Source organism: Mastigoproctus giganteus, chromosome 12 (assembly GCF_048544385.1).
Source record: "Mastigoproctus giganteus isolate SK-2022 chromosome 12, ASM4854438v1, whole genome shotgun sequence".
Taxonomy (NCBI): Eukaryota; Metazoa; Arthropoda; class Arachnida; order Uropygi; family Thelyphonidae; genus Mastigoproctus; species Mastigoproctus giganteus.
The window spans coordinates 99079594-99102107 of record NC_143586.1 but is presented as its reverse complement, the minus strand read 5'-3'; the positions used below and the strand labels follow the sequence as shown (position 1 = coordinate 99102107).

General features: G+C 36.8%; 1 protein-coding gene across 1 annotated transcript in view; it reads left to right on the top strand.

Annotated features, from left to right (window-relative positions):
* The window catches only part of LOC150077295 (uncharacterized), a 198754-nt gene extending 181864 nt beyond the window's left edge, over positions 1–16890 (top strand). Inside the window, exon 6 of the mRNA XM_090385847.1 lies at positions 16679–16890. Coding sequence (XP_090241973.1) covers positions 16679–16890 — 212 coding nt within the window. The remainder of the gene's footprint in view (positions 1–16678) is intronic.
* Positions 16891–22514: the final 5624 nt, after the last annotated feature.

The following is a 22514-nucleotide window of genomic DNA, read 5'->3' as shown; positions in this document are numbered from 1 at the left end:
AAAAAAGTGTTCATTACTGACATTCCTCAAGATTCTGCAAATTCTACAAGTCTTTCACGTGTAACTATTTCATTTCTTACTCTAATTCCAAAATTTCCTATAGTTTCCCTTTCAGTGCTGTTTTGTCTCTTTCAACCTTAGTGTTGAATTCCCTCATAATGATGGTCTAGAAGTCTCAATTTTGGTGTACATTTCTTCAACACTCTTCATCCTTATGGCTTGATGTTGGTGCTATATCATTACAACTTTTAGTTTGTACCTCTTCTAACTTAAGAGATCAACATTGATTTATTAAGTTGATAAACTTAATAATAATAATAATTGATATATATATGAACTCACAAAATGGTTATTTTATTTTTTAATAATGGTCTATAAGAGCACACATTACTGTCACTAAGTATTTTTTCTTTCTTTTTTTATTAAACTCCAAACATGATTGATATTAGAACCTATAGAACAGTATTGTGCATGGGTTGAAAGTTGAGAAGATATTTGTTGACATTAGACTTGAATTTCTGCAGATTGTAATTTTTAGGAAATACGAGGATGGTTCAATAAATAATCGCCCTGACCTAGCTGCCAAGAATCAACAGTTAGTTAGTTAGTTAGTTGGTTTTTAGGAGCATTAGCAACTAAGGCCATATTGCTCCGGGATATGCGGTGGTCATTCCCTGATCTTTCCACATCCTCCGTATTTGGTGGTGACGGGCTCGAACTCCGGTCTAATCAAGAAGCCTGTGCTATGCACTGCTGCTCCTTCCCACCTGGCTACGGAGGCGCCTCCAAGAATCAACAGGCTAGCCTGTTGATTCTTGGCACAGGTTTTAGTCCTTCTCTACATAGCCACCATGCAGATTTACACATTTTTCCCATTAATGGATGAGGCTATGGATACCGTTTTTGTAGAAGTGGTGAGGTTGGTCTTTGAACCATGACTCTGTTGCAGAAATGAGTGTCTCGTCGTCAGGGAAGTGGGTCCCCTGAAGAAATGATTTGAGGGAAGGAAACAAGAAGAAGTCCGATGGTGCAAGATTGGGTGAGTAGGCTGGATGGGGCAGTATTTCATATACACAAGTGGCTGCTTGTGTTGTTGCAATTTCAGAAGTGTGAACTGGAGCATTGTCTTGAAGCATTCTCACACCTTTGGGCAGCATTCCACGCCTACATGTTTTGATTTTCTCTCATAATTTTGTGAGTAGGTTTTCATAATAGGCAACTGTAATTGTTCTACCTTTCGGCAGCTAATCAGTCATTATTATGCCTTTCTCATCCCAAAACACTGTCAGCAAGACCTTTCCTGCTGATGCTTGGACCCTTGCTTCCTTGGGGGGGAGGGGGAACCATGATGTCGCCATTCTATGGACTGCTTTTTACTTTCAGGGTCAAAATGATGTATCCAACTTTCATCCAGAGTGATTAGACGAGAGAAAGTCTTTCTCATTTTTTTGACACAGGGCTAACAACTCTTGCGATTTCTGTTGTTGATCAGCCTTCCGGAAACCAGTCAATAATCAGGGAATCCATCTTGCCTTGAATGGTTGATCATGAAGCAATGTTTCAACAGAGCCCACACTAATCTTCACCTCCTGGGACAATTCACGCACAGATATCCAACGATCTTACATGATTAACGACTCCACTTTTTTGATTGTGCTGTCATCAATGGCTGAATGGGGACGACCTGGAATGGACTCAGATTCTACCGATGTCCGACCACACCTAAACTGTCTATGCCAGTGCTTCACAATGCCATAGGATGGGGCTTCATCCCTATATACAGCAGTCATGTCCTCGTGGATTTCTTTAGGAGATTTCCCCTTCAAGAACAGATACTGGATTACAGCTCTGGCTTAAACTTTGTCACATATTCAGCTCTGTAAGATAAAAACAAATTAAGATAGAGGGCTGAAAATTTACACCTTTAATACGGAGATGTGTATGATGCTACATACAAAATATCATGACTCTGCGATATGTGGAAGTAGGTGAGGGCGATTCTTTAGTGAACCACCCTCATGTGTGTGAAGGAGGAGCAATATAACCAAAGCAGCTTTTGCACCATAAAAGCACAGATAACAACAAGTGAAGAGAGATTGTTCCAGAAGACAGAAGTTGAAAGAATAAATGAGGAAGAAGAAAAACTGGTTATGTGAGTTTAATGTTGGGTAGTAAATGTTTGTTGAATGGTTTGGCGGAGAGAGAGGGAGAACAGTGGCAGAGTTCAGAACAGTACTCATTAAAGTATTTATAGAAAAGGCATGGAGCAGAAACAGAATGTCTATGAAACACAGAGTGGAGTGACTTTGTAACAGATGGGTCATTAATTAACCAAACTGCTCTCTTTTGAATGGTGTCTAGAAGGCTAAGAGAAGGTTATGGAGGCACTGCCCCAGATGTGGGAATTATATGCTCTGATAGTGCAGATTTGTACAGAATGAGTAGTTAGTTATTTAGAAGAGAAATATTACTGAGAGCAAAAGAGAAAACCAAGTTTTTTTGATGTAGAGGAAGCAATATTTGTGATGTACTTATGCCAAGAGAAATTAGAAGTCAGGGTAATCCCTAATAGAGATATGTGTCCTTGTGAAGAAATCTGAACCATCAAAGATAAGCATAGGGACAGAAGAATCCTTTTTGCAAGATATAAGGCAGAACTGAGTTTTAGGACTGAAATCAACTAGTTATCCTTGCCCCACTAGAAAATTACCTGAGATCAGCATTTAAGGAATTGGTAGTTGATATGTCAAAAGTTGGAACTATTTGTGCAGGGCAAGGGTTCTCAAACTGTAAGGTGGAATGTAGTGTGCTATCATCCGCAAAACTATGGATAGGATTTCCAGTCAACAAAAGAAAGCCATTAATAATATATAGGAGGAAAGGTGTGAGAGAAAGAATGGAACCTTGGAAAACACCAGCATTATTGGAGAAGTACGAAAACACAGAGCCATCTACCACCACCCACAGTTAGCAATCAGAGAAAACTGGATACACAATTACAAAACACAGTTAGCAATCCACAAGATGTTCACATATGTTGTTTTTAGAACATCTGCAACAGAAGTATTTTGTGCTCTCTGGGGCCACCTTAGAACACTGCATTAGTTTTTCTATATCCTTATTTTTTTTTCCCTTATGAGGAAACTTTTACTGGGGGTAAAAGTGATGTGCAGCTTGCACAGTTTTGTCTGAAATACTAATATCTTTGGCCCTATCAGTTTACCAAGCTTGTGTGCTTCTTGAATGATTACTCATGTCAGCCATCCAATTATTAGCATTAGTAGAGGCATATGATGCAAGAAAGCAAGCTTATGCAGCATCAGCCAAAAAAAAAAAAAAAAAACTTCCACTTCACCCCTCTGTTTGTTCGAAATACCTGTCCAGCTGAGCCTTAAATTTATTTAGGCTATCAACTTCCACAACAAGGGATGGAAGTCTGTTCCACCAACCAACTACCCGCTGGCTAAAGGCAAATTTCTGCACATCTATCCTACATCTGTCTTTCCTCAATTTGAATTTATGCCCTCTCAGGTGATTATTCTGAGCAAGAGGAAGAATCCCATCAGCATTGAGCATGCTCAAACCATTCAAGGCTTTATATACCTCTATCAGATCACTTCGCCGGTGCCCAGTCTCCAGACACTGTAATTTGCAAAACTTAAGCCTTTCTTCGTAAGAGCAATCCTTTGTTCCATTCACTAATCTTTTTGCCCTTCTCTGTACTCATTCCAGCAGCTCTACATCCTTCTTGAAATGAGGCCTCTAGACCTGTATACAGTACTCAAGGTGTGGCCTGACCATTCCCTTATACAAGGGAATAATCACCTCCTTATCCCTGCTAGAAAAATTCCTGTATATCATTGTTAAGACACCATGAGCTACTCTTGCAGCCCATCTGCACTGCTCAGAGAACTTCATATCTGCCTGCACTATTATCCCCAGGTCCTTTTCATTCTCTACCACTGTCAGTGTAGTACCACAGAGTTGATATGTTGCTCTGGGATTGCTATTTCATATATGTAGTACTTTACATTTGTCAATGTTAAACTTCATTTGCCACCTCTCGCCCATCTGCTCAACCTTTCCAGATCCTGTTGCAGCAGTATAGCATCAGTAGTGTCCTTAACAACCCTGCCAACCTGTGTATCGTCTGCAAACTTGGACATTAAGCGTGATATACCATCATCAATATTATTTATAAATACAGAAAACAATAATGGACCCAACACTGAACCCTGAGGGACTCCACTAATAACATTAGTCCACGATGAGCAGTGTCCATTGATTACCACTCTCTGTCTTCTCCACCTCAACCAACCCTTTATCCATAGCAGCAATTTGCCTCCAATACCACACTGCTCCAATTTGTGCAGCAGTCTTCCATGTGCAACAGCATCAAAAGCCTTTCTAAGATCCAAGTATATAATATCAAAGTTATTTCCTGCATCCAATTATTTTGTGACTGCATCATAGTATCCAATCAAATTGGTCAGGCAAGACTTTCCCTTAGCAAAACCTTGCTGTGTCTGAGCTATAACTGAAGTCTTGTCTAGATGATCCTGCAGTGCTTCTTTAACCAGTGCCTACATTTTCCTGGAACAGAAGTTAAACTCACAGGTCTATAATTACTTGTGTCAGTGTTTGATCCTCCTTTGTGAATTGGGGTCACATTTGCACATCTCCACTCTATGGGTACCTCCCCTGAGTCCAAGGAAACTCTCATAATTATGGCTAAGGGTTTGCTTACTTCCTTTGCTGCCTCCTTTAATATAACTGGATAGATCCCATCCACCCCAGGTGCCTTTCTTGTGTTTATCTTCAACAATTTCTCCTCCACTTTACTCTCAGTTATTACAAGATTCTCTAGCTTACTGCCAAAGTTGAATACACCTCTGGCATTCCCCTCGCTGAATAACTCCTCATGTGTGAATGTCGATGCAAAGTATTCATTTAGTTTGTTAGCTACCTGAGCAGGATCATCAACAGTTGACCCATCGATATCAAGTGGACCAATCTGATTCATCCCCTTCCTTCTAGAGTTTACATAAGTAAAGAACTCTTTGCTGTTTTTCTTTGCATCCCTTGCCAAAGATTTCTTGTAATCTGCCTTCGCCTGCCTAACCTCCTTTGTAACTTGGTTACAGATCAAATTGTATCTATCACAGGCTTCTGTGTCACGTGTTAATTTGTATGTATCCCATGCATTTTTATTCTCTGCCATATGTCTCATTAGTTCATCTGACATCCATTTAGGCCTAAACTTTGAACAATATTTCTTAGTTGGTATGTAAAGCCTAGTAGCTTCCAAGATAAGTTCTTTGAATGCTTCCCATTTTGAATTTGCTGTTGCTAACATCATCAGTTGGTCCCACTGTATAGAATTTAAATACTGTCTCAGTCCATCGTAGTCGCCTTTATGAAAGCAATAACCCTTCCCTTTACCCCTGATGGTAGTTACCTCTTTGAGTAAATCCCACTTCAGCACACTGTGATCACTGCCATCTAGTGTTTTTTCTATCAGCAGATTCTTAATGCATGGAAAATCACTACTGATAATCAAATCAAGAGTATTACTCCCTCTATTTGCCTCCCGAACATGCTGATGTAGAAAACAATCATCCAATAAATCCACAAAAGCCTGCTAGTGTGTGATTGACCAACCCACAAATTCCAGTCAATATCTGGGAAATTAAATTCCCCCATTATAAGACTCTCTGATTTACTGGCCCACTCTATTTCCCTGTACAGTTTCTTATTATACTCATCAGAGTCATTAGGCCTATAGCACACTCCTACTCTCAATTTTGATCTCCCAATGCTTATGTCACATCAAACTGACTCGACACTACACTGTCCAGCGATGTCGACTGGCTTCACTTCCTTGGATTTTATGTTTCTTAATTAATAGCATAACCCCTCCTCCCTTCCTATCCTTTCTGTAGATGTACTCCCCAAATTACAGTTCTGCATTCCTTATATCTGTGTGACACTACGTCTCTGATATCCCAACAATATCCGCCTTTGATGCTTTGAGCAATACCTCAAATTCATAAAATTTATTTACCAAACTCCTAGCATTTGTGTACATGCAAGTATACATGCACCTGTTCTTTTTCTTAGCTACCCTAACACAACCCATGTGTTTATTTGTACCGCAATGATTCCCAGCAGCATCTGAAATATCCTGCATCTTGTTTTCCAGGTTTCCGCTCTTTCCAATAGAAGCAGTGCAAGAATCACTTTCACCTCTGCCAGTGGTTACTGTTAATCTATTAGTCCTTGTATCCCTCCCCCCCCAATCTAGCAGTTTTCCGACCCACCTAACACTGCCTCGATAGCATCAGCAAATATTCTTGCACCCTTTCTATTTAAGTGTATCCCATCCCTGTAGAAGCAGTCCCTTCTGTTAACAAGCACAGACCAGGCTGAGAAAAATTCTACTCCTTGAGCCTTGCACAGTCTTTCGAGGGCCGAATTGATTGACAAGGCTCTCATCATATACTCCCTCCTATCGTGTCTGGGCAGAATTGCAGACACTTTCAAATTCAACCCTAATTCATGGCTTTTTTTCAACAGTGACCTGTTGGTGGTTCATATGTGCAAAAGACTGAACTTGTTTTCATGTATTAAACTTATTTCGGAAATTTAGGGTAGTTTGAATAAATTTAAAGGATTGGACAAATGAGTTTGTAATTATTATTTTTCTTTATTTTTGGCTTATACTGTATAAGTTTGCTTTCTTGCATCATTTTATCCCTTTAGCACACATCAGCTATGTATTAAAAAATATGGGCACTAAATTCAAAAAACAGCAAGGGATTAATTTTGCTATTTTTTTGAATTTAGTCCAATAAAACAGTACTTTAAGACATACTATAACTTCTAAGTGTAAATTATTGGCGTTATGATGCTAGGAAACAAAGCTTATACAGCACCAAACAAAAGATAAATAAATGAAAATAAACTTCATTTGCCCATACCTTCTAATAATTTGGCCAACCCTTCCTTAAATTTATTCAAACTACTTATCTTAACACCACCAGAAGTTGATTCCAATAAATTGATTACTCTTTGGCTGAGTGCAAATTTCCACACATCTGTTTACAGCCTTGTGCTTCAATTTAAATTTATGACCCTTTGTGTTCTTCAGCTCAGAAAGAATAAACATGCTATCAGCATTTAGTTTACTTAGTCCTTTTAAAGCCTTATACACTTCAGTTAGGTCACTTTGCAGATGCCTAGTGTTCAAAGACTGCAATTTACAAAACCCCAGTCTTGGTAAAAATATTCTTTTGTATCCCTAAGTAATCTTGTTTCTCAACTCATACACTCTGTCCAACAGACCTACATCCTTTCTATAATAAATATATATATATTTTATTTTTATTTTTTCCCCTTCCAAACTTGTATGTTGTATTCCAGATTTGGCCTTATACACTATATCTTTGTCCCTGCTGGCAAAGTTCCTGTATATCATTAACAGAATTTCATGAGCTGTTCTAGCAGTTGGTTTGCACTGCAGAGAGAATTTCACATCACACTGTACAATTATTTCTAGATCTCTTTCATCTTTCACTACATTGAAATTGGTACCATACAAGTGGTACATTATTCTAGAATCTGTTACCCAAATGTTGTACCTTACATTTATCACTGTTAAACCTCAATTGTAATTTTACACTCCATCTGCTTAATTAATCCTGATACCTTGATAACTGGTATCCTCCGTAGCCAGGTGGGCAGGAACAGCAGTGTGTAGCACACGCTTCTTGATTAGACTGGGGTTCGAGCCCGTGCCCACCAAATACAGAGGATGCAGAAAGGTCAGGGAATGACCACCGCATATCTCCGGAGCAATATGGCCTTAGTTGCTAATGCTCCTAAAAACCAAACAAAAACAAACAACCTTGATAACTATCATTAGCACTGTGGTCCCCCTTTGTATCATCAAAAACGTAGATGTCAAACTTGAAATAATTATCTCTAAGGGGGTCTCAGCACTGATCCCAGTGGAATCCCACTCATTACATTAAACCATTAAGAGTAGAGACCTTTTATAACCACCTTTTTTTTCCACCACAAACATCCTTTATAGTAGTAGCTTCCCCTAATGCCACATTGCTCCAATTTATACAACAATTGTATATTATTATTAGCCATATGGTGCAAGGATGCTGCACCAGGCAAAAAAAAAAAAAAAATTGAATTACCCAGAGAGAGAGAGAGAGAGAGAGAGAGAGAGAGAAAAGTATACGGGAATCACCAAGAAAGAGAAGAATAGTGATATCCAGCTCAGGACCCTGAGTGTGCCAAGCTCATACTCACCAGATGTGAGCCCCCAGGGGTAATATGGGGTACAAAGGCTTTAATGTAATGAAATCTATGGAGATTATGTCAAAATTATTCTTTGCATCCATTTCCTTTGTGACAACCTCATGGTAGCTAATCAGATTTGTGAAGCATGATCTCCTTTTAACAAATTTGTGCTGTGACTGCTTTATGACTCCACACCTATTAAGATCATTTTGTTACTACTTCAACTAATGCTTTCATTATTTTTCCGAGCACAGGGGTTAAACTGACAGGGCTACAGTTATCCACTTCGTCATTTGAGCCAAACCTGTGAATAGGGAATACCTTTGTATATCCATATCTCCAATCTACAAGTACCCCCCTTCAATCTAATGAGAGCCATTATTATGGCCAAAGGTTTAGCTATCTCTTTAGCAGCTTCTCTTAATATAATTGGATAGGGATAGATTCCTTCAGCTCTAGGTGCTTTTAGCTGCAGTAATTTCTCTGCACTCTTACTTTATGTTATTATAAAATTACTTGACTCCAGTAAGTATTAGGTGGATTTAAAATAATCCAATCTCTAAAAACTTATATGTGTGAACATATGAGGGCCTTTCAATTAAGAATGATCATAATTTTTTGTTAACTATACCTGCTTGCGATTTCTAGCTGAGCTGCATAGGAACTGCGCAGCTGACATGTGTACAGTGTGACTTTGGTACTCAAGTTTATGCCTAAGTAACAATGGATGTGACATGTGAGGAACAGTATGCTGTTCTCAAATTTTGTTTCTCTCTCTCTCTCAAGAAAACATCAGTTGGAGAGTATGGAATGTTAAAAGAGACTTATGGTGAAACTATAACTTGCATATAGCACAGCTTACAGGTAGTTTAGAATGTTTAAAGATGGACATGATTCAATCATGTCCATCAAAAATTGGCGGTCCTGGAGCTCTAACCTCTGCTGTCACCATAGAAACCATAGACATTGTTTCTGTAATCGTGAGAGAAGATTGTCATATAACAGTAAGGCAACTGGCAGAGATGTTGAAAATATTAGTAGGCAGTATGCATGGTCTTCGCTATGACAATTTGCATAATATGTTTGTGCATGCTGGGTTCCAAGACTACTCACACCTGAGCAACAGAAAGTTTGCATAGAGGTTAGTCAGGAGTTGCAATGGATAGACCGAAGATGGTGAGGTTCTGCACAAGGTGATAATGGCAGATGAGACACGGCTTCATCATTTCAACCCAGAGAGTAAGCAACAAAGCTCTGTTTGGAAGTCTACATCATTGAAAAATGCAAAAGTTGTGGCTTCTGCAGGAAAGGTTATAGTTATCTCTTTTTTTGACATTTACCTACCAGCATTTAAACATCATACAACTGTTATACGACCTTACAATAGAACAGTACTGCACACTTTGCAAATGACCACAACTGCATGCAGGTGGGTGGATGCTATATCATGACAATGTGAGACCTCACATTGCTTGTACTGTCACCAAATACTTAGCCAGTATTAATGTCAAATGTGTTCTGCATCTACCTACAGCCCCGACCTTGCAATCTTTTTATTTCCAAAGTTAAAGAAGGAACTGCGAGGAAAACATTTCCAGTCATCAGAAGAAGTTGCAAAGACATTGGAAGCAATTCTCAAATGCATGTCAAAAAATGGCTTCCACCACGTTTTTCAAGAATGGCAAAAATATTGTAAGTGCATTTCATCAAACAGGGACTACTTTGAAAGGGACCATGAAAATATTTATGATTAATAACGGTATTTTGTGAAAAATAAATTATGACCATTCTTTATCGAACAGATGTTGTAGATGCAATTTATTCATTCAGTTCATCAGCCATCTGCAAAGCATCATTAACAGGCCTGACACAGTCAACTGGAAGAGTGCATTAATGCACACATTTGAGTGAACTATGGTTCAAGCCTGCTAAATACAGTCAAAGATTATATTCATTGTAAAATTTATTGAAACCCCTCTGATCTAGTGGTCATGTCAGAGCATAAGATTTTTTTTTTATCAAGTGGACCACTGTGATTCAATCCTTTCCTTCTAGTGTTTAACATGTGTAAAAAATTGCTTGCTGCTTTTCATTGCACACTCTTGGCCTAGAATTTTCTGCCTTAGACTGCTTGATTCTCTGGGTAACTTCATTACACACTGGTTTATACTTATTAGTATTGGCAAATGATGCAAGAAGGCAAGCTTATAAGAGTATCAGAAAAAAAAAAACTAACCACCTCACAAGAATTTTTTCAAACTGCCCACTCCCAAAACAAGATGGGGTTTTATTCTAACTACCCACTTGCTGAAGGCAAACCATCTTTCCTCAATTTGAATTCGTGCTCTCTCTCAGGTTCGTAATCTGAGCAAGAGGAAGAATCCCATCAACACTGAGCCTGCTCAAACCATTCAAGGCCTTGTGCACTTCAATCACATCACCTCACAGGTGCCTAGTCTCTAGACGCTGCAATTTGCAGAACTTAAGCCTTTCTTGGTAAGAGCAACCTATTGTTCCACTCGCCAATCTCATTGCCCTTCTCTGTACTTGTTCCAGCAGCTCTACATCTTTCCTAAAAATAGGGCCTCCACACCTGTCAGGCAGGGTGTGGCCTGACCATTGCCTTATACAAGGGGATAATCATCTCCTTATCCCTGCTAGTAAAATTTCTGTATATCATTGACAAGACCCCATGAGCTGCTCTTGCAGCCCGTCTGCACTGCTCAGAAAACTTCATATCTGACTGCACAATCGGTACATTACTCTGGGATTATTGCTCCCCATATGCAGTACTTTGCATTTGTCAATGTTAAACTTCAAATGCCTTCTCTCAGCCCATCTGCTCAACTTTTCTAGATCTTGTTGCAGGAGCATACTGTCATTAATAACCCTACCAACCTTCATATCTTCTGCAAACTTGGACATTAAGCCCTGATATACCTTCATCAATATCATTGGTAATCTTTGTTTACAGATTGCACACTATTTTAGAGTATATTAGTAACATTATTTTATTTAATTGATTTAAATAAATCAGTTTATTTGAGTTAATATCACAAAAATCACAGTGAGAAATAATTACAAAAAAATAATAAAAATACAAAAGAAATAATTATATTTGTGTTTTAAAGAAATGTATACTTGGCATTAACAAGAATCCTAGAATTCTCTCTAGATGTTTTGCCATTCCACTAGTGTTAGATCCTGATAATTTATTTTGAGCAGTAATTACACTACCATGAGCCTTCATTTTTACATTTTTTTTTTATAAAGTACTTTTATACTTCAGAGTGACTGCTATCCACTTTAAAGCAGGACAAAATTATTTACTCATATGATAAAATATAAAAAAAATTTATAACATAATATATATTGATATACCCTCTAATTATAAAAAAAAAACTTATAGGCAACTACAGGGTCCAGTCACATTATTATGACTACCTAACTAGTATCCAGAATATGCACATTTTGCAGCACACACCGCAGCCAGCTGCCATGGGAGGGACTCAATAAGTCTGTGGAAGGTTGATATGGGTATTTGTGACCATGCAGACTGCAGTACACCCCAGAGTTCCTATAGGTTCCTTGGTGGAGGATCCATCCGTCTGATGTGTCGATTGAGGTTATCCTATAGATTTGCAATTGGGTTAAGATCCAGGGAATTCGGTGGCCAAGGGAATAGCTTGAAGTCTTCATTGTGCTCCTCAAACTACTTGCGCACAATTCTGGAAACATGGTGCATTGTCTATCAAGATACATAGATACTATCGCCCCCCCCCCCAGGGAACACAGTCAACACGTACAGGTGTACCTGATCGGCGATGATCAATAGGTAACCATTTGCATTCAGAGTGCCCTCCAGAGGTATCAGTGGACCCAAGCCATGCCACGAAAACATTCCCCAGACCATAATGTCGTCCCCACCAGCCTGCCTTCTGCCAACAATCGTGTCTGGGTGTCTGTTCTTGGAGGTTTCATGCCTAATACGCCACCATCTATCCACCTACCCACCCACCCACTTGATTGAGCAGAAACCGTGACTCATCAGAGAAGGCCACCCATTGTCACTTGGCCAGGGTCCAGTGTCGGTATTGCTGTGCAAACTGATGGCATTGTTTGTGATGAATGGCCATCAGCATGGGTACTGTCACCAAGCATCTGCTCCAGAGCCCAATGCACAACAGGGTTTGCTGCACTGTCATGTTGGAGACCTTTCTGGTGGCCTCACGGTTCATTTGGACAACCAGTTGAGTGACAGTAGCACACCGATTAGTCCTAACCAATCGTTTCAGCCGATGTTCACCTCTGGATCAATGCCACATGGGGCTCCACAATTGACATGTCGGGTCGCCAAAACTGTCCCATTCATCCAGTCTGAATGCACTTTCACCACTGCAGCAGCACGTGAGCATTTCACAAAGTCCACTGTTTCGGAAATGCTGGCCACCTGTGGCCCAATAATCATGCACTTTTCCAGGTCTGATAAGTTGCGTGCATTGCCCATGACAGGTGCTGTTACTGTGTTCACTAATGCCAATGCCAAACATCAAGCCTTATATGCTTGTGGTGTGTGTGTGAACTCGACACGTGCGCTGTATGATTTGCTAGGTGTGTGTGATGCCTGCATTGGGAGTGGTCATAATATTGAGACTGGACTCTATATTATATAAACTGAGTTGGCTTTGCATTAGTAATACCCTATTATGTAGGAATGGACTAGTTTGTAATGCTGGTGAAGATTCAAAGTTGGGAAAGGTTGATATAAGATTGTAGTTTGCACGTACTGATCAGTTTTTGATTGTCTGCGAGGAAGAATGGGTCAGCATTGAGATCTTTCTGACCTGAATGTGTAGAATGATTGTGGGGGAAAGATGTGCAGGTGCCAGTATCTCAATAACAGCCTCCAACATGGTTAAGTGCTCTGTTCTGTGGTGTCACGAGTCTACAGTGCTCCGTTCTGTGGTGTCACGAGTCTACAGTGACTGGCTGAACAGCTAGCCAAAGGTCAGATGAGGATAGTCACTTTCGTCTTGGATGCAGTACAATGGCCCAGCTAACCGCTCAGTACAATAAAGGAATAGCAAGACCACCATCCATGTGGACAATGCACCAGATATAAGCTTGTATAGGCCTATGCTGGTCAATGGCCATCACAGGTACCCATGCTCATTGCAAGACACAAGAAAATGCTCCTTGCATGGGTATGTCAGCACTTGCACTGGACCACTGATGTGGAAATCTGTTGCCTAGTCTGATGACACCTGTTTCCAAATCTATCATGCTGATAGGCATATCTACATTTGGAGAAAGCAACATGAGGCCATGGCACCTGGATGCGCTGTTGGTGTTATGGTTGGGGACTGTTTTCCTGACACGATGTGCCCTCTGATCACTATTAATCGACAGTTCAATAGGAATGCATAACTTTCTGTCGTCGACCAAGTACACCCCTTCACGACAGTGTATCCAGACAACTTCAGCACCTAACAAAAAGGCAATATGCTGTGTTGCAAGGCCTGGTAGGTTGCCAATTGATTTCAGGAACATAATGAATCCTCTGTCTTCCCACAGCTGCCCAGCTCAACTGATCTCAGCCAAACTGAGCATGCTTGGGACTTACTGGAAAAGGACATTTGATGCTACAAACCATCCATCTTACAATGTGTGGTCATTAATGGACATATTGTGCAATGCTTGGGTACTTCTACCTCAGGACAGACACCCTTCAACACCTTATGGTATCCATATCAAGACATGCAGGTTGTATTATGTGCCATGGGATATTAGGTGTTGCTAATGCAAAACCAACTCAGTGTATATTCCTCACGCTTATTAACTTAATATATCTGTATTACACTCAGCTGCATTATGAGATGTTAGCATTTCATTGCCTATATTTATAAATGTAGTGTATGCTTTCTCACCTTTGATTATTACTTTTATTTTATATTTATGCTTTCTTTATATAATTATCACGAATTATATTCCTCTTTTTGTGTTGTTTATAAGTATTAATGTAATTGGTTTTTTTTTACATTTTAATATAATCCATATTATTTGTGTGTATGTTTTATAAAGTAAAAAAATAATATACACAGCATATAAATGGCTTAAAGTATTGTTTTCAGGCCCTTTAGACAAAAAAAAAAAAAAGAAATTTCCTTGGAAAACTTTCACAGAATTCCCAAACAGAACAACCTAATTCTGATCTTCCTTCATGGTGCCTTCTGTGAAGATCACAATAATGGTCAAAATTATGGAGAAATTTATTTTAAACACTTTCATAATTAATGCACAAACATTCAGTACTTTTTGTGGCAGTTATTTTTCTAACCCCAAAGTTCCATTAGTTACAACTTTTCTGATTAATATGAAGTGGTATCAAGATATAGGATTATGTTTCAGGACATACATATATTGAGACTGCTCTCACTGAATTGTATAAAAATGTTGAGTAATTGCTTGCCAAAAATGGATGGCACTCGTTTTTCACAGAAATTATAACATATCATATTAAAAATCATACTTGAAATTTACTTTTACAAAAATCTTATACAAACTTTGTTCAATCAAAATGTTGATTTTTTGGTTGAACAAAGTTTGGTTAAGATTTTTTTTACAATGAATTGATGATTAAATCCTAATATGTAAAAATTCTATGACTTAGTAGTAGTTTTTATTGTCCATGCATTTATATCAGTAATTTTTGATTACATAATTTCTTGCCATGGCATTTTATCTGTTTAAAACAGAAAATGCTATGTATTGTATTATCTTTTACTGAAGGAATAAAACAAACTTATGGACAAGATAAAGGTTTTTCCTTTTATAACTAGCCATTAGTTTTAACAACATGTTCCATGCATGAGCTTTGCTTCTATTTCTACTTTGGGCCTATTCATTACTGATTTCATAGGTCAGTTATTTTTTTTATTTTTTATTTTAATCTATCCATTTAAAAGTGGTGGATTTGAAGAGGTGAACTTATACCACATAAATCCATTTTTATTGGATTTCTGTGGTATAAGTGCATGAAATTTATTCGGTGTTTTTGATGTTAATGAATTCTTTTTGTTATCTATTATTTGTGCATGTTTACTGTATCTATTATTTGTGCATGTTTACCAAGACTGTAATAATAACTGACAAAAATTAATTATAGGTGCATTGTGATAATAAATATACGAGTAGAGATTTTATTTAAATACAGGATTGCCAACAGTGTAAATTTATGGACAGTTTGTTAAAAAAACAAACAAAACAAAGTTAGATTCAATATGCCTACAAAATTGCAGCACTAACATTTTTTTGGGTGTTTAAAGAATTTACAGGGTGTTCTATAGGTCAGTTTACAATCTTCAAGTTAATTTAATGTCCGTATCACTTTATTAATATTATATTTATAGGATGTTAATTTGACATTTAAAATAATTGTGAATTGTTCAAACTGATTTTGTTAATTTAATTCTCAGTATATTGCATCTCTTTTTGTAAATTGACACACTGCCCACACTTTCTAAATGTATATTCATCTTATGATTGTACTTGTTTTTGAAAATACTGGAACTATACTTTTAGTGGGTAGAAATCAAAAATAAAGTAAGATGATAAATACACACTGTAGTAGACCTGTTTAATTTTGTAATTGATATGTTGCTGTATGCATGGCTGAGTTCTATCCTTCACTATTTTCCAGATACTTCTAGACTTCTGAGGTGATATCATGTGTGTACATCAGGCTCTGTTTATTATTTAATTTTTTGCATTTAAGGCAATGGGACATCCCCAGTATATTATGCTTGTAAACGCAAACATTCTACAGTTGGTTTGCTGGATAAAAAAAAAAAAAACAAAAAAACAAAAAAAAAACAGCAAGTTTCCAGAAATAAAACCCACACAGCCCAGCCATGAGGCTAACTAATTTGCCTATGGTGTGAAAAAAGCCCATGAAGTATCTCCTGTTTGAATGAGATCTAAATCCAGGTCTTTTCCACTCAGTGGAAGGATGACAACCATAATCATTCTGTTAACTTTGAAGGAATGTATTAGGTGATGTGCACTGCTTCAAGTAAGCATAGACTAAGTAGTGTGGCTTGTATATAACTTTTATGATTTAACTTTACAAACATATCCTTTTGAGCAGTATTAATATAAAAAAAAATATATATATATAGCTGTGTAAAAGTTTAATCCCTATAAAAATCAATTTCACAAGCTCACAACCCTGACACTGATATATAAATATGTTGTCCTGAAGGATATATCTCATGCATCACTTTAACATGAATATGGGGACAGGTAAAAACTTAATGTAATGTTTCTGATATCTGAAATTCTTTTCTTATTTGTATTCTTTTAGCTTGCATGCCACCTGCCCAGTTACTTAACCCTGTATCTACTAATGAAGTGGTACGTGAATGTGGACTTGATCCAGTTTCATCTCAAACTATGCTATCCCTTCCACGAATGCCAAGTGCAAGCTTCTCAGCAGAATTTGAACCAGAGCCCATTAGTGGAGAATTTTTTGAAGCTTTACATTCTTGGAATTATGACAGAATTGGATCCCCCTAATAATATAAAATGAAAAATGAATACTATGAACCTAAACACACTAAGTGAGGGTATCTGAAATTTGTTTTAATAATAAATACCACAAAAACCTGAAGGAAGAAAAAGAATGTTTTTTTTTTCCATTCTATACTTTGATATTTTAATATATCCTCTTCACAGATTTTATTTTTACTTCTTGAATTGAAATATAATGTAAATACATTTCAGATTATTTAATTTAGTATGCTTTTTTAATTAATTATTTTTTCTCTTGTACAAATTAGATATTTCCATATTTTAGATAATGGCAGTTTCTAAGAGTTAAAGAGTAATAATGTAATGTTAAATCCTTTCAAACTTCTCTACTGTGAACAGTATTATAATTATGTTATTCCTTCTTCTTTTATTGATTTCTTGTATCAGTATATATTTGACCAGTATCAACATATATTTTCATGCTTGCCTAAGATAGTAGGAATAGATGCAAAAAAATGTAAAGAAAATGTGACTTATTCTTATGACTTCAAATTTTTCAGTTCTTGCAGTTTGGCCAGAAACAAACTGTTTATTACTTAATTAAAAGAATGTTTGTTGTATATTCTTTAAATCAAGTATTTATATTAAACTACCAGTAAACACCTTTAATGCACTATCATATTGCATATGTACAAGCTGAAATAGATATCACACTAAATAGGCTTTTGTATTTTGTGGTTTATTAAGTTGCACTTTAATATAGTGCAACTTTGTTTTGTAACTTTTATCAGGTGAACAAAAAAGTTTGGACAGTTTTTCAAGGTTAATATATTGGCAAAAATTACGGGGAAGCCATTGTAGATTGATTATCTGCTGATGCACTTTGAAAGTACAAAGTGAAACAAAGCCAATCGATGCCTAGCAAGTGTGAGGTGCAGTTTGGTAAAATAGCAAAATGATGAAAAGATGGCTGTTCCAAGTATATAAAATGAACACAAAAGTTACACAAGCAGCCTGTAAGATATGCATAGCATTTGGAGATGATAAGAGTCATACAAAAAATGGTTAAAAAAATTTAATCAGATGATGAGCTGAATGCTGCCATTGAGTAGGATTTGAGATTTAAACATGACAGGTGCTTGTAAAAGATTCAATATGAGCAACGAAACCATTCATTTGTATCAAACTGGGAAAGGTGTACGTGAATAAATGGGTTCCATATTAACTTATAGTAAACAACAATCCCTATAGACTGTCAATTAGCTTGTTGCTACTTTCTTGTCACAATAATGGGTTGCTTTTGGATCAGTTGTTGGCATGCAATTAAAAATGGCTTATGTCAGCAAACCAAAACAGTCACATCACTGGTTATCATCCTGTGAGGTGCCTCCGTAGCCAGGTGGGAAGGAGCAGCAGTGCATAGCACATGCTTCTTGATTAGACCGGGGTTCGAACCTGTCACCACCAAATACAGAGGATGTGGAAAGGTCAGGGAATGACCACCGCATATCCCGGAGCAATATGGCCTTAGTTGCTAATGCTCCTAAAAACCAAATAACTAACTAACTAACTAACTCATCCTGTGAACTTATACCACACATATCAAAATTCCCATTTTCACCAACAAAAGATTTTTCTATGTTTGGGGAATACATTTGGTGAGCCTATTGTGAACTTCTACCCTCTGGCCAACTAATCACCTGGAAAAAGTGTTTTTGTTTATTTTTATACATATATTTTAATATTATCCCAAAAATCTGCATGAACTTTTTTTTTGTTCACCGGATAAAATGTGATCCACCTAAGCTGTAAAAAAAAAAACAGAAAAACATCATTTCAAAAGTTGTCTTTGCAAATATAGAAGAATTTATCACTTTGGTTTCTCAATTTTTCATATCCAAAGTATAAATATAATTAACCAAACACTTAACTATTAATATGCAGTAATATTTTATTTAATGACACAATTTTATGCATCCAAATTATAAATAATTTATGAAAAGGTACTTATCGAATTTCAAGACCTATCAATATTTTTCTGCTACCCACAGATTAAGAAATGCTGTAGGAAAACACGCTTTGATACAAAAACAAAACCTAAAAGCACTTAAAATCACTGTTTTGCCAAATATTCTTAAAATATTTGCCCACCTGATGAGATAGCTATTAGAGTAGTGGTACCATATGCTAGCAAAACCTCTGTTTTAATTACTTATTAGTAATTAAAACAGAGGTTTTGCCTACTGCAAACTTTGATTTGCCTTAAAGCATGTTACAGTTCATATTAGTTCTGATATTAATGGTATTAATATGATAAAGAAATATCAAAAAACAAAAAAATCTCAATACTTTCAAAAAAATTCCCCTACTCATATCAGAATATTTTGTATTTTGAAATGGATAAGTTTATCCACTTATTTGAATCATAATAGTTATTACGAGATGCTGATAACATTAATATTCTTAGGTGAATCTTTTTTATCTCATTTCAGAGATATGTTTTATACCACCCATTATTACTAGGAAATCAATAATTTATCATTAGCTATGGCTTCGTTTGTTTCCACACTTTACCAATGTAAATTCATACTTGACTGTTTTATTTACTGTTATCGTTTCAAAACTCAAATAATCTTTCTTTAAACTACCAACTAGTGTCTTGGAGTGGATTATCTTAATACACAAGGATCCATGGAATCATTAAAATAAAGTTTCTAATACTGTATTTGTATACATTCCATAATGAAGGCGTTAAACCCTTTCAGGATTAATACCCAGATCTGTTTTTGAAGGTCATTTCATGTACATGCTGCCATCTCTTATTCCAGAGAAGGATATTGAATTTATTGGTCATAGTTGTCTGATTTTGGCTTAAAGGAAAATTAAGTGATACATAGATATAGAAGATACAACAGAGGTAAAAAAAAGAAAAGAAATTAATATTTAAAAGCATTTATATAGAAAGTGTGAGCATGCATGCATGCATGCACACACACATTCAGGAAACTCGCTTGCAAAAGATTTATCCATGCTGAACCCTTCAACTCCTCAAAGTTGTTACGTTTTTATCGAAACCTTTTGGATATAAAATAAGGTTAACCTGCTGGAGGCATATATGTTTTTATAATGCTCTCAGGAGTTTAATTTAAAACCTTTTTTAAAATAAGAAATATTGAATGGACATGTTTACAGTCATTTTTCAATATTTCTCTCTTTTTTTTTTTTTCCCCTTCAATGATTACCAAAATTATATTGATTCCAAAAATATTTCTTAAGGAAGGCAAATTTTTCAGCCACAAATTTAAAAGCAAATAGTGCAGAAAATAAACAAATGCCTCTTTACTAACGGGAAAAAAATTCTCTCCAAATTTTTTGTTAGTAAAGAATAGTAATCTTTAAGCACATCTAATATCTATAGCAGCTATTTTTAATGAAATTTTTAAATATATAACCCTCAAAATGTTTCTGACACAGTGACATATAAGAATCATTATTCATTTTTAAAAAAATGTCAGATACTGTTCTCATAAAAATATAAAATTTCAAGTTCATAGTTGCAATAGTTATTTTTAAGAATTTTTTTATAAAATCATTCCCTTTTTATTTTTTAATAAAATAAACTTTTCACTCTTTCAACAGAATGCCTTGTGAAGGACAAGCTGTTACATAAAAGAATAAAAACAGCTATTTGGTGGCCAGGGGAACACACAAAATGCTTGGACATGATCCTTGCACATTTCTATACAATATGGACCTTGTGACATGGAGTATTGTCTTATTGAAAGAGATCAGTGCCATTTGGATATATGGTCACTATGTACGGAAAAACAATGCCAAAATAGGATCTGGAGGTGAGGGTGTGTTCAATGGGGATGAGGGTATCCATGAAAATATCCCCCAAACCATGATACCACTGCCACTGGCCTGTTTTTAGTCCAGTCTGGCTGCAGCTGTTTACCTGCTTGCCATAATATGTACCTTTCCATCATGTTGGAACCTGAACCTTTCACCTGACCAGGCAAATCTTTTAAGTCATCCATTGTACAAGAATTAGTTCTCCTGTGCCCACAGCAGGAATTGTCCATAACGATCGGTCAACACGGTCACCTGAATAGTTTGCCTACTTTTTAGGCCTTATGGTGTGCTTGGAAACGTTTCTCTGTGTACTCTGGTTGTAGTCTGTTGTTATTTAAGGGATCATGAGGTGTGTGTTGTTCTGGACAGCATGTGACAACTGCCATTCACCTCACCTGTCAGCCAATGGTGGTCTCTCCATTCCAGCACAGTGTGTGTTCCTCTTTGGACCATTCCTGCAACCACATTTTCACTACTGCAACCACTGAACAGCCAACAATGCCTGCAGTTGCCGAGATGCTGGACCTTGCCTTCTTAGCACAGGGAACAGATCATTCCCTGTTTTCAAACACCAGGTCCTTCCCTTTCCCCATTATATGGACTTTATACTGATGAACCGACAGGTGATACTTGTACCATCACTATATATGTGCTGGTTAGGGACATCACTCTTGGGTGCTGTGGGATGTGTCTATTTTTGCAGACGGGGTGGTCACAATGTTTTTGGCTCATGAGTGTGTGTGTGTGTAATAGTGGGAATTTATTTCCCATATATGTAATGTTAAAAATGTTACATATACGTAAGGGTTTGTTCTCAACAATGAAATTAGTTGGCTAATTAGTTTATGCTGAAACAATGATTGATTTATCCAAAGAAATAAAAACGTAGCCTGTAAAAATCAAGGAAATTATAATAATAAAGAAATTATTTATGACTTACAAATGTTAAAGAATGTTTATTCTTCATCATCATCGACTAAATGCACACTTGTTGATCACTCATCGTTGGCTTGGCACTTGTTTGTAGCACAAGGGGGAGTCTTCTTCAGAAATGCATCAAGAGGCATTTGTTTCCAAGATAGTCTTCTGTTTTCTTTATAAATTTCACGATAGCATGCATAAGCATTTTTTAAATCTGTAGCAACTTTTCTAGTATGCTCCAAATTCTCAATTGCTTTTTCTATGTGTTGAAAAGCTTCAATCTAGCCCCTTGAACATGAAGGAATGAAGGAGTTTCAGCTGTTAAATCTTCTTCTTCCTCAGCTTCTTCACATTTTGCCATTTCAAAGAGGTCTTCATTTGTGAGCTTTCCATTGTGTGCTTGAAGCAGATCAGTGACATCAGTTGTAGAAAGTTCAAGATGCAAATGGTTAGAAATAGTAACGACCACTTCTGTTTCATTTTGTATGATCTCTGCTTGTTCTTGAAATCCTTCAAAATTATCAATAAACTGAGGACACAGTTTATTCCAAACACCCTTCATATTCTTCTCTGTAATTTTGTCCCAGGTTCGTTTTATTATTTTAATTACATCCAAAATATGGAATTCTTTTCAAAATTCTTTACGAGTTGGAACTCCCTCCTTATCTGTTGCATTAATTAGCATGTCAAATGTCTCTTGAAGATAATGCACTTTAAACGTTAAAATAGCACTCTGGTCCGTTGGCTGCAAAAGTGGTGTCGTATCTGGTGGCAAAAAAAATTATTGTAACATTAGGGTGGTCAAAAATTATTTTAACATTAGGGTGGTGGGTGGCCAGGTGCATTATCTAAAATCAGCATTGCTCAAAAAGGAATATTTTTATCTTCACAAT